The 11,055-nt window shown below is 50.0% G+C and overlaps 1 protein-coding gene across 1 annotated transcript; it reads right to left on the reverse strand.

Moving 5' to 3' along the window:
* Window positions 1-205: 205 nt before the first annotated feature.
* On the reverse strand, window positions 206-6,115 carry LOC104466371 (protein ITFG3-like; the record flags this gene model as incomplete). The annotated part of the gene is made up of 4 exons (XM_010079759.1): window positions 5,807-6,115; window positions 4,615-4,731; window positions 4,222-4,410; window positions 206-336 (listed from the first exon to the last, which is right to left on the reverse strand). Coding segments are annotated over exons 1-4 (702 nt in total), but the record flags the coding sequence as incomplete, so codon positions are not given.
* Between the last annotated feature and the right edge of the window lie 4,940 nt (window positions 6,116-11,055).

Raw genomic sequence — 11,055 nt, forward strand, 5'->3', positions numbered from 1 at the left:
AGCTTTTTTTTTTTTTTTTTTTTTAAAACCATAAAAGACTTGCATTGATTTGGGAGTACATCTCTGCAGGTGGGAAAGAACCTAGCCCAAACCCACAGTTATCAGAGGCCCCTGGACACTTCCTCTTAGACGACAAGATGGAGATAGAGAACATTACTGCAAAAAGTCTGGCCACTGGGTTTATCATAGCTTCAGCGTGACATACCTCATCTCCTGTAGCAATGAAGATGATCAGGTCCTGAACTCCATCACTGTCCACATCTGGAATCACTGACACGGGCGTCAGCACAGTATAATTAGCTCCAAAGTCACTGGACTGTCTCCACTGAACCTCCCCTGGAAGACAGAGTTATTAGGAAACATTCACTAAAAGGCACTTCAGGCTGACAGGCTTTTAACACCCCTGATCCTGGAAGTGCTCTGCAGCACCCAGCCATTTAGAGCCCATCAACACCAGAACCAGTCACATCTATGCTCATGATGGGGTACTTTGTTGCATTTCAAAGGAGTCCCAGTACCCACCATTTCAACTTGTATTGCAAAGTAATGCCAGCTGCCCGCACATCCTGGGCACAAACCAGTGCACAGGGCACAAACCAGTGCACAGGGCACAAAGGCAGCTGGCTCCTCTCGTGCCGCAGGTTAACAACCTTCCCAGACCGTTCACGCCACAGAGAATCCCTGTTCCCTGATCTAAAACGTTGCTGCTGTGTACGTATATCTGCAGAGACATTTTAAAAGCAGAAAGCAGCTCAATTCTGATCGCAGCGTTGCAGTGATCACAAAACCTTTTTTGCTGCAACATGCCTCCTGCAGATGTTCCTGCAGATGTTCCCCGCTGACCGACCAGCCACAACTCAGCTCGCATCCCACCTCTCCTGCGTTCAAAGAACACACACAGCACATCCAAGCTTGTTTGTAAATACAGGTAGCAGAGCTTTGGTTTTTAAAAAGTGGTGGTTGCGGGGGCGAGTTTCTCTCCGAGAGCTCCAGGCCACTTGGGTGACTTTACTCCAGCGCTCTGCCCAGGGCTGCTGGCCACCTTCCAGCTGCTGCCCAGGGGAATCTGCAGCGGAATTCGGGGAGGGGGGGGACCAATGGGGGGTTTGCTTTTTAAGGAAGACTTAAGTGACTAGGTGCTCAGAGGGGAAATGCTTGTCCTCCCCTTTAAACAGTGTCACAGACAGAAATTACCCTTTCAGGAATGCAGAGGAATCATCCGTTCTTTGTCAGGAAGGTGGTGGTACTGGAGGCCAAGGAATCACTACCTGACCCTGCCTGCAATAACTTTAAGCAAGGTGTATTTCCAGGAGGATTCCTCCTGAGCTTTTACTGACACACCGACAAAAATCCTTGGATCTGTTACTATGACAACAGGTGTGAAGTAGAAGAGTGTCCCTAGGAAATCATGGGAAGGTAAAGGATTTTACCCCTGAAGAAAAAAAGCAGGTAAAGGAAGGAGAGAACTTAAGTTTTAAATAACTGTATCCTGGCTCCAGCACAGCCCAAAGCGACAACAGCAGGACCAGGCTGATGAAATTTGCATTTCAATGCACCAGGCTCTATTCTTTGCTGGTTATTAGACAGTGGATATAGTTTTGGAGAAAGCATCTCACTCTCTAAAAAGAGCAGTCTGACTTCATGGAAATGGGTAACAGTGAGATGGATTCAACACAAAGGACCTGAGAAGCTTTCGTGCTCTAACACAAGCCCCAAAGAGCACAAACTGTGAATCCAATCCCATCCTGCTCCATCAAGGGGAGATGGGACTATCCTGTCCGACGTCTTGAGTGCTACAGTGCTTCCTCAGAGCCCGAGGTCATAGCAGAAGCACAGCAACAGAAACTGGGATGGAAATTAGACAAGGGCCAGGACAGCAAATCCAGCTTGGGTGAAAGGTTTTTTTCCTTTTGGTCCAGAAGGAATAATAAAGTGAGGACTTAGATGCCTGAGTTCAGCTCTCACTTCAAGCAGCTGCAGAGGACACAAAGCAGGACTGCTTGCTTGGGGCTGGATGAGGTCCAGACCCACATCCAAAGACTTCCCTCCCTGTCTGCACCCCACAAACGATCTGAGCTAAAGGCAGGTCTTCTCCACTGAGCAGTGTCAGACCCCTTCCCTTGCCCGTGGCCACTTGTGTACTGAACACTTGTAAACTCCTGGCATCCACCATACAGCGGATGTGAAGAATTCTTTGTTTTTCTGAACCTATCCACTTGATAAAAGAACTATGGAGCTAACAAAGAATTGCAACAGGAAATCATAATTCCCTGTTCTTACACTTCTCACTGATAATTTTCAGGACTCACTTCTCCCTGTCGCCCATTCTCCAGGCTGGAGTTTATTTAGTGATTTCTTGCACAGAAGCAATTTCACCCATCTGATCACTGTGGTCCCCTTTCTGCTGTATCCCGTAGGAGACCAGACCTGCTCACAACGCTGGCAGATGGAGGAGAAGGTGAAGAGAGAAGGTGTAACAAAAGGCTTGCTCCGGTCCTCTTCCTCAAGACTCTGCTTCTGGCCCTGGCAGAGAGGGAATCCGCAGCTACACAGACTGTTGCTTTGAGCTGGAACAGCTAATCTTAAACTCTTGTGTCCCAGTTTGCTCTAAGATAAACACGCAGGAATGTTCCCTGTCCCAGACAGAAGCGTGCAATCCTGCACTTTCCTTCTTGTTTGCTCAGGGCACTTATTCTGGCAATGAAGAAAGCAAGGCTTAACCCAACTCGAACTGATAGAAAAGCACTAACTTTATCAGCATTTAAAGATCAAAACCACATCAGAGATTTACAGATGATAATCTGCCTTCCTCTCCTTCAATCTTCCTACAAGCAGGGGCTGGGCAGCCTGAGCGCCCTGGACTCTCACCAGCCCCTCACAACGATGAATCATTAACAGCTGAGGATTGTTCTGACTACTGTTTTTAGCACAATGTGATGTAAGTCAGACTTTGACACTTTAAATACATTTAGCCTATTTAAATACATTTTATTCTATCTGCTCTCCTAACCCCCAGTAAAAGTCAACTACTCTACGAAACCCCTTTTAACCTATTTGATCACAAAAAGGTAGAAAATACATCAACTTCTGAGTTATTCCCTTTTCTGTCTGAAGCAATTTTTCATCTCCTGCTTTTAATTTATCCACAGAATGTTTTCTTACCGGACTGTTGCTGTGACCTGTGGCTTAGCCTGATTCCTTCTCTCCATGCTATTTCTTTACGGCTGTCTTTGGTTACACGCCTTTGGCTCAGCAGCCACCTTTCTACACTTTGACCTAAAAGCAACTACCTCATCAATAGTCTATAAATAACCCGTGCTAAAGCTTGTTGGTGAGGGAAATGCTGCTAAGATCTCTCAGCTGGTACTGAAGCTTTCCAGCTCTGCGTGTGCCTACACTTCCATCTACACTGGAAATTAAAGTTACACTGGATTTTCCTCAGATTCCCTAGGGCTATACAGCAATTTTTGCAAAACAGGGCGTGAGGGGTTCAATACCACATAGAGAGGATGGGATCCTAGCCATGTTTCCAAGGCAGAACTTGCATTGTTTAAAACCTTTGCAACAGTGACCCCCAAAATGGAAACGTATTTCACGGAAGAAAGGTTCGAGGTGTAAGAGATGGTCGCTGCCCTGTTCCTAGAGCAGGACAGGCACTCCTTACCCTCACCCTGCGTTAGGCAAAATGATGATGAATTTCTCCATCAGAAATGAAGGCGGCCTTCCAGAGGAAACAGGAAAAATCCTGGACTACTGAAACTGGTGAGTACTCATCCTAAGGGCTCTCCTTGATGACTTTAAAATCATAAATCCCTCAAACTCCCACTCCTCTTGCCACTGCAGGCACTCCCAGCACTCACACAAATGACTGAGAAACACTGCGGGCTGTGTCCAGCCCCCAAGAGTACAAAGTTTGCAGCCAGGGCCTGCTTCTCCTGCTTCAAAAGCTGCTGAAAAGTTGGTCTTAGACTACAGTGGGGTGTGCACAAACCACCACAACAGAGTCCAGCCTTCGGAACAGACAGGCTGAGAGAACAGGAGCTTCTCAACAGCCCAGCAAAGGCTCTGGCAAAGTTTTCAAGATAATAAATACTCTGTGCCCATTGCTCACGCACCAGCAACTGACATCACGCCGACGTCCCCAGCCTCCCAGGTCTGGGGTCCCCGGGTGAGGCCAGCGAGCGGCACCGTCCCCTGCCCAGCAGCAGCACTCCCACTCACCCGTCCGCAGGTCCACTGCTGTCAGAGCCACCGGCTTCCCCACGACCAGGCAGCCCGGGGCCTCCGCCGCGCCGAGCTGCGCGATGCCACACTCCATCCACTCCACCTCCTCAGCGGTGGGCCTCTCCCAGAGCGCTCGGCCGTTCGTGCCCGACACAGCAGCGAGGAAGGCGCAAGGAGAGGGCAGCCCTGCGGAGAGGAGACGTCAGAGGGAGCGCTGCCCACACCAACATGTGCTGCTTCACGCCACCAACAGCTGGGGCTCACCCTGTCCCTGTCCCCACCCAGCTAACCTGGTTTTCTCTCCCAGTCCCACAGCAACCTCATGAATTAGAACTAGAAGAGAAATAACAGCCCTTTGACTACAAGGTTTTCTGGTTTTGAATCAACTACCTTCATCCAAACAGGATCTGTTGAAGCTGCTGCTGCCGTTGCCGGCTCTGAGAGCAAAGATGACATCTTGCACCTTGTCGTCGTTCACATCTTCTATAGCGAGAAACTGGTAGGCCACTGTAAAAGAGAGCACAAGCCAGGCACTGGTGAGGATTGCCTCAGCCAACAGCAGAGCTGGCTGGAGAAAAACTCAAATTCCTAGAGACCTACTCACTGCCTCCATCTCTGACAGGGTAACATGGGGACAAATCGGCTTTTGTATCAAAAAAAGCTGTCTACATGAGTACCAAGGACTTGAAGTTAGTGCCAAAGGATTTTTTAAATTTGCTATCCCCCAGAGGATTTGTCTTTTTTTAAAGCCAAGCAGCCTGAATTTGAACTATGTTGAACAAAGAACAACTCTGGTCTTAGTTTGGAGTTGCTGTTCCCAAAATATAAAAAAAAAAACAAGCAAAACCCACTACATCCAGCCCCAGATATTCCATCTTTCTCACTCTCAGCTAAACGCAGCCTTCTTCAGCCCAGGGTAGCAGAACTTGGCATTTCTGCATTGCCACAGAAAGCTCAGTCCCTGTTGGGAGCACTATCTCTGCATCTACAGCACAACCAGCACACACCCACTGCACGTAAGAATGAAGAAAAGCTTTCACAGAAGCAAATGCTGACCCACCAGGGAGCAATACCCAGGCGAAAGAGCCGACTAAAGCAACTATAAATCTGTGCAATTTATAAAAAAAAAAAAAACAAGATGCAATTCCTCTTCTCCCTTTCCTATTAGTCATGGAGAAAAGTCAGAAAGTCATACTGACAGAGGAAAAAAGCTTAATTGTCCCCAAACCTCAGCTCAAGCTTCAAGTGAGCACTTTACAAACCAAACTTCAACAAAGATTTATTCCCAGATAACCCTTCCCCATTTCTTTTTTTCCAAATGAGGCCAGCCTGCTACCCTGTTAGCACTTCAGAGCAGCCTCTGATTTCTCCATCAGACCCTGTAAACACCTCCTGGAAGGCCACTCCAATTATGACGGGCCACTGCCTATCCAGGTCAGGCATTCACAGCCCTGGCCCCAGGGGCAGCATCCCTGCAGGTGGGGCTCCAGAGCGGGCCCAGGTAGAGCCCCACAACCCAAATGCATGGCACAAAAAGGAAAAGGACTGTTGGTAAGTATTTATGCTGCCACAGCAAGCTCACCTGCATCTTCATAGTTTCGGAACCATGTTCTTTCCGAAACTGGCCTCTCTGGGCAAGGAATGATAAAGGAGAAAGCAAACACAATGATCAGACACAGAAATAACGAGATGAAGAAGGCGGCAGTGCGCCAGCGGGACAGCCGAGACAGTCGCGATGACTGCTTGCTGATAATTCTTCTCTCCACAGAGTTTTCATGGTTCTCTTGAACTTTTACATCCTCAGTCTTCAGAGGGTGGATCTCAGCTTCTGAGTCTTTGTTATCCATCGCAGCTCACTCATCGGTGTCCAGACACCCTGCTTCCCCTTCACCTGCAATGGTGGAAAGAGCAGTTAAAATACTTCTTGGAATATATTAAAACAACAACAAAAATATTCTGTTACTACTTGATATTCATGCTGGAAACAGTTAACGGGAGGTGAGCAAGTCAGCGTATCGTCACCAAGCCGGACACAAAGCGCCGCTGGTACCAGAGCTCTCCCACACCGAGCGATGGGGAGAGACCGTGGGACGCAGGAACAGCACTGCTGCTGCTGCAGAGGAGGAAACGGGCTCTGCTAGACCCAGACGAAGGAGGCTACAGCCTCTACGTGGAAAGGACTGACTGGTCTGCAGGTCTGCCTCAAGAAAACCACACCAAAAGCTCCTTCAGCTGCAAAAACTTCTTGCCACCTCCCGTGTATGCCAGTCTGCCTCCCAGCTGGAGAGGTGAAAGGAAACACTTGTGACCTTTATATCCCAACGTAAGGCTGCTCCCTGCTGTAATGAGCACACGCGCTTCCCCCGCAGAGAGAGAAACAAACACCAGCGTGTTCTGCATGGGAACAAACCAAAGCCAGTCAACACCTTCTCAGATGAGAAACCCTTGATAAGTTTAGCAACCCAGACCTGCAGAAAGCAAGAGAATTATTATCTCCCTCCCCAGAGGAAAAAAAAGGCAGCAGTTGAGATGAAAATCAGGCAAATTCGATTTCATCAAAACGGAAGAGCTAACAACTGATCTTTTAGTTCCTCCTGCTATAAATCATCATCTTGAGCTACAGCCACATTAACTGAGGGGTTCTGTGCTAATCTGTTATAAAAAGAGAAAAAAAAGAAAAAGCTCCAGTCGGTTACCGAAGTCTGTAACTCATTACCCCCAACAATAAAATGTAAGGTTATATACAGCTTCTCTGATAGTGCTGCTTTGAAAAAATAGCAGAAGGGAAGAACTAAAGACTAACACATTCCAGCAGCCATGGAAAAACCTGCATGGCAGTGTCATAAAGAGTTATATCAGAGCAAACAAACATGACAACCGAGCCAATTTTCCATGACCATGCCTCAGCAGTCACGTGCCTGGATTGTCCGCTGGAGCGATTTACTTCTCCAGCAGAAAATAGCTGAAACTCAGCACCGACGCACAACGCAGAGAGCTGGGGCTTTCAGCTCCGGCCACACCAGGGCTCGTTACGCCTCATGTTTCATGCTCGGGTTCATTTACAGGTTCAAAGAAACACAAAGAGGACAGTCACCCTGGGGAGACCAGGCTCCTCAGGCCGCTGTGGCACGACTGGGGGTCTCACCTCCTCGGGGCTGTCCCTGTCCCACTGCAGGGAAGCGCTGCAGAGGTACAGGTCCCAGGGGGAAGGGAACTACAGCCTGGCCGGGCTGAGCGGGACAGCCCAGCACGCTGCTGCCTGGCCCCCAGCCCCGCTCAGCGCTGGCGAGCCTGGGGTTACGAAACTCTTGTTCCAATCCCAGCGCTCTGGCGTTTATTCTGCAACAGCACATCGAGTACAAGATCTTGCTCCAGCCAATTTCAAGCTGCACAATACCACGCAAATGCAATTAAATCATTAGGGCAGAAGCTGTACTATACTCCTAAGGCCTCATCGGCCCTTCGCATCAGCCCACCAGCAACACCAGAGACCCCTCCACAGGGCCGGCTGGTCCAGACCGACCGCAGGCACCTGGCAAGGGCACAAAAGCTCCAGAGGGGATGGGGAAGAAAAGGGAGAGTCGCGCATTCAGCCCTTCCCCAACCTGGGCACTGTGCCGGCGAGCCGAGCACCGCTCCATCACCAGAGCCAGCCCTGTGCCCGACCTCCAGCGGGTCCAAGGTACAAGGCTCCCGGCACAGCCCACGCAAACAATTCACCGGAGTGGAGCAACCGCCGCCGCAGCCATGGGGGACGGTGGCAGGAGCGGGTTACGTGGCCACTCTTGCGACGAGGCCGATGGCCCGTGTATCGTGCTGGTCTCCAGCAGCAGGGAGAGGTGGGTCTCCTTGAATGCTGTGGTACCAGCATCCACGGCACGGTCTGCGACAGGGCTCCAGCCCCATCGAGCTCTCCAGCAGAGCCCTCCGCAGCCCCCAGGACACAGCCAGTGCTTCCAACAGCTACCAGACTTCCCGCGAAGCACCAAAACCAGGATTTTCCCTGCTTAGTCCTAAAGGGACTCCATCTAAACTCTGTATGGAAGGCATATTTTTATGACTCACTATAAATGACACCACTGTCATCTAGACTGGGGATGAGAACAATAAAAAAAGGTTATAATTACCCTGACAGCCCCAGCACTTCCCCTTCTTTTGCAGCAATGACCCTAGGAGCCACCAATTACAAAGAGCCCTCAATGCCTTTAAAGCAATTCTTTCTCTTTTCTTTCAGGGTTTGAATAATGCCCTTTGCACCCCTGCCAGAGCAGAGGCAGTGCCAGAACAACGACCACAAAGGTCAATGGCAGAGACTCAAACAATGCAAGAAATCCCAGCGCCCGCAGTTGCCAAAGTACGTGCTGGCAGCGTGCGAAACGGCCCGAGCTCTGAACAACAAAGAGGTCCGGTAATCAGCTTAATTGAAGACAAGCAGAAAATGATAGTGTGCGTTTCAGACGATTTTACTGTCCTCTAGCAGCCGGCATTTTGTCTCCTGCTGCTGGTAGAGGACACAAAATAATTCACTGGAAAGTTTAACGCATCCAGGCAGCTCGCAAGGAAATATGCTGCGGCAGGATCGCGTGCTGCTGCGTTATTAACACACCCTGCGTGAACCACATCCCGTAGCTAGCACCAGCTCCCTGCTTGGGGATGGGAGGCCTCACCATGAGAAAACATGGGAAAAAGACTTGATAACACGCGCGAGAGACCCAAACTGAACGCACACAGCCCCAGGAGCGCTGCAGTACAGCCAGGATCTGCATCTCGTATGACTTCGTTCGCTGGTGTGTGCACTTCCATCGCTCCCCAAGCTTTACGGGTGACTTACCCCCAGTCCCCCTGCTCAGAGCTAAGGAGGAACAAATCCCCTTCCCCGTCCCACAGCCACAATGCTGCGCTCAGGACAAACACGGCTTTACTCACCTTTGCAGGCCACGGACTCTCCTCCCGAAGCTCCGGCACAGATTTACAGATCTGATCCAAACCAAACCAGTGAAACTTGTGCAGCAAGCGGTTAGTGCCAAGCCACGGTCAAATGCAAAAGGCAAACTGTCATCACCAGTCAGCTAGAACTGCCCGGCAAGCACAGAGAACCACACGCAGTCAGCTGTATTTTCATACTAGCGACAGAAACCATTTCAGTATCAGTGTGAGGGAAGGTTTAACTTATTTTCCACCCATAAAATCCCAAACCACAGCATTTGTCATCTCACCAGGCACCAGTTCTTCCTGGAAAACTTCCAGCAATACATCCTAACAGAGATTTGATGTTTAACATGGTTCTATCTTTCACAGAACGATGAAATCAGATTCTGACTGGCCATTTCAGGAACCCAAACACAGCACCTGGGTCTTTCAGTTCTGTCATTTTTGTTTTAAGCACCTTACAGCTTTCCTTTCTGTCGGCCAGAAACTGTTGAAGCCCCAAGCTGCAAAACAGCTTCCAAATTTTGCACTGAACAAGATGCCATGTTCCCTTCACAGCTGTCTTCCACGAGCAGACTGTTCAGTTTTGATCCGACGTACAGTGCGGCACCCACCTGCTGCCACACCAAGACATTCTTGGGCCGTTTTTCCCCTTTTCTGCAGCGCCACTGACATCAGGGTCCAGTCACGAGGAAACGAGACGTGAGACTTTCCCCAAATGAGGAGATTTTCCTTTCCAAATACACTCAGACTGCACTGCATACACAAGCTTACAGTTTTGCTGGATCATCTGCAGCTCGTTAACTCCTTCTTGATATAAAGTCACAGCCAGGGGCTGGCGGGGGGAACCGCCCGGAGACCGTCCCCCCTGACACAGGGTACCTCTGCTCCTGCTCACATCCTTCAGCCTTTGTAAGGACACAGTGTGTAACCCAGGCTGCACTGACGACAGCGCAGGCAACCGGCTCAGAGAAACACGGGGTTCTGCTGCTACAGCTGTCCTTCCCCTCCCCGCACTCCTGCCACTCTGCCTCTGCTAACACAGGTCTCTACTTCTCAAACGACACTTAACCCTCCAGTGCAGGCACAGCACGTGCCACAGAGCATTCACAGCAGGTGAATTACAAACCCCTAATGTCACCTTAGAATGTCATACATCTGTCACTTGCAGGAGAAAAGTCCTCTCTTCCAGGGAAGATTTCACTGCAGTCAGGGTTCAAGCAGAGAAACTCCATCTGTTTAGTGAAGAGCAAAGCATGACCCAGTACTTCTTCCAAGATGGGAAGAACTAAACCCTCCAAGATGAGGAACAGCGCTAAAGCTGCGTGGAACTGCTGACAGGTTCGGCCACTAGCAAGAACCGAGCAGCAGAAACACGTGCTGTTGCCCAGTCCTTACAGTTTGGCTGGATCACTCGCCCTCACTGACTGCTGCAGACCCCCCGTGAGAAGGAATTAGCGAGTTGTTCGAATCCCTCATGTCAGAGACACCCCCACCTCATCCACGGGATCCCCTGCAGCACAGCAGCTTCCCCGCAACACCAGCCATTTAACACAAGAGGGACTTTGGGGAGGTTTCAGTGCATGAAAACCCTTTAGAAGAGGCTGTGGTCGTTTCACAGAGCTTTATTAAAATTACAACAAAGTACACTCTTTAAGCTAAGCACTCGTTCCACAGACCCCATGCTGCCCGCTGGGTCCCTCCTGCACAGCCCAGTGACGCTTACGGCAGCATGAAACAAGGGCCTTCCTCCAGCCGCCGCTGTCCTTGTCAGCTGTCTCCAAACCTCTTTTCTGCTCCCAGAACTGAATTTTTTTCTTCCTCTCTTACACACACAGGCTGAGGCAAGCTCATTCACAGGCCACTCCACCCACACACCCAACACGCAGCCTTGCAGAGCCT

The sequence above is a fragment of the Pterocles gutturalis genome, unplaced genomic scaffold (assembly GCF_000699245.1).
Source record: "Pterocles gutturalis isolate BGI_N339 unplaced genomic scaffold, ASM69924v1 scaffold22624, whole genome shotgun sequence".
Classification (NCBI taxonomy): Eukaryota; Metazoa; Chordata; class Aves; order Pterocliformes; family Pteroclidae; genus Pterocles; species Pterocles gutturalis.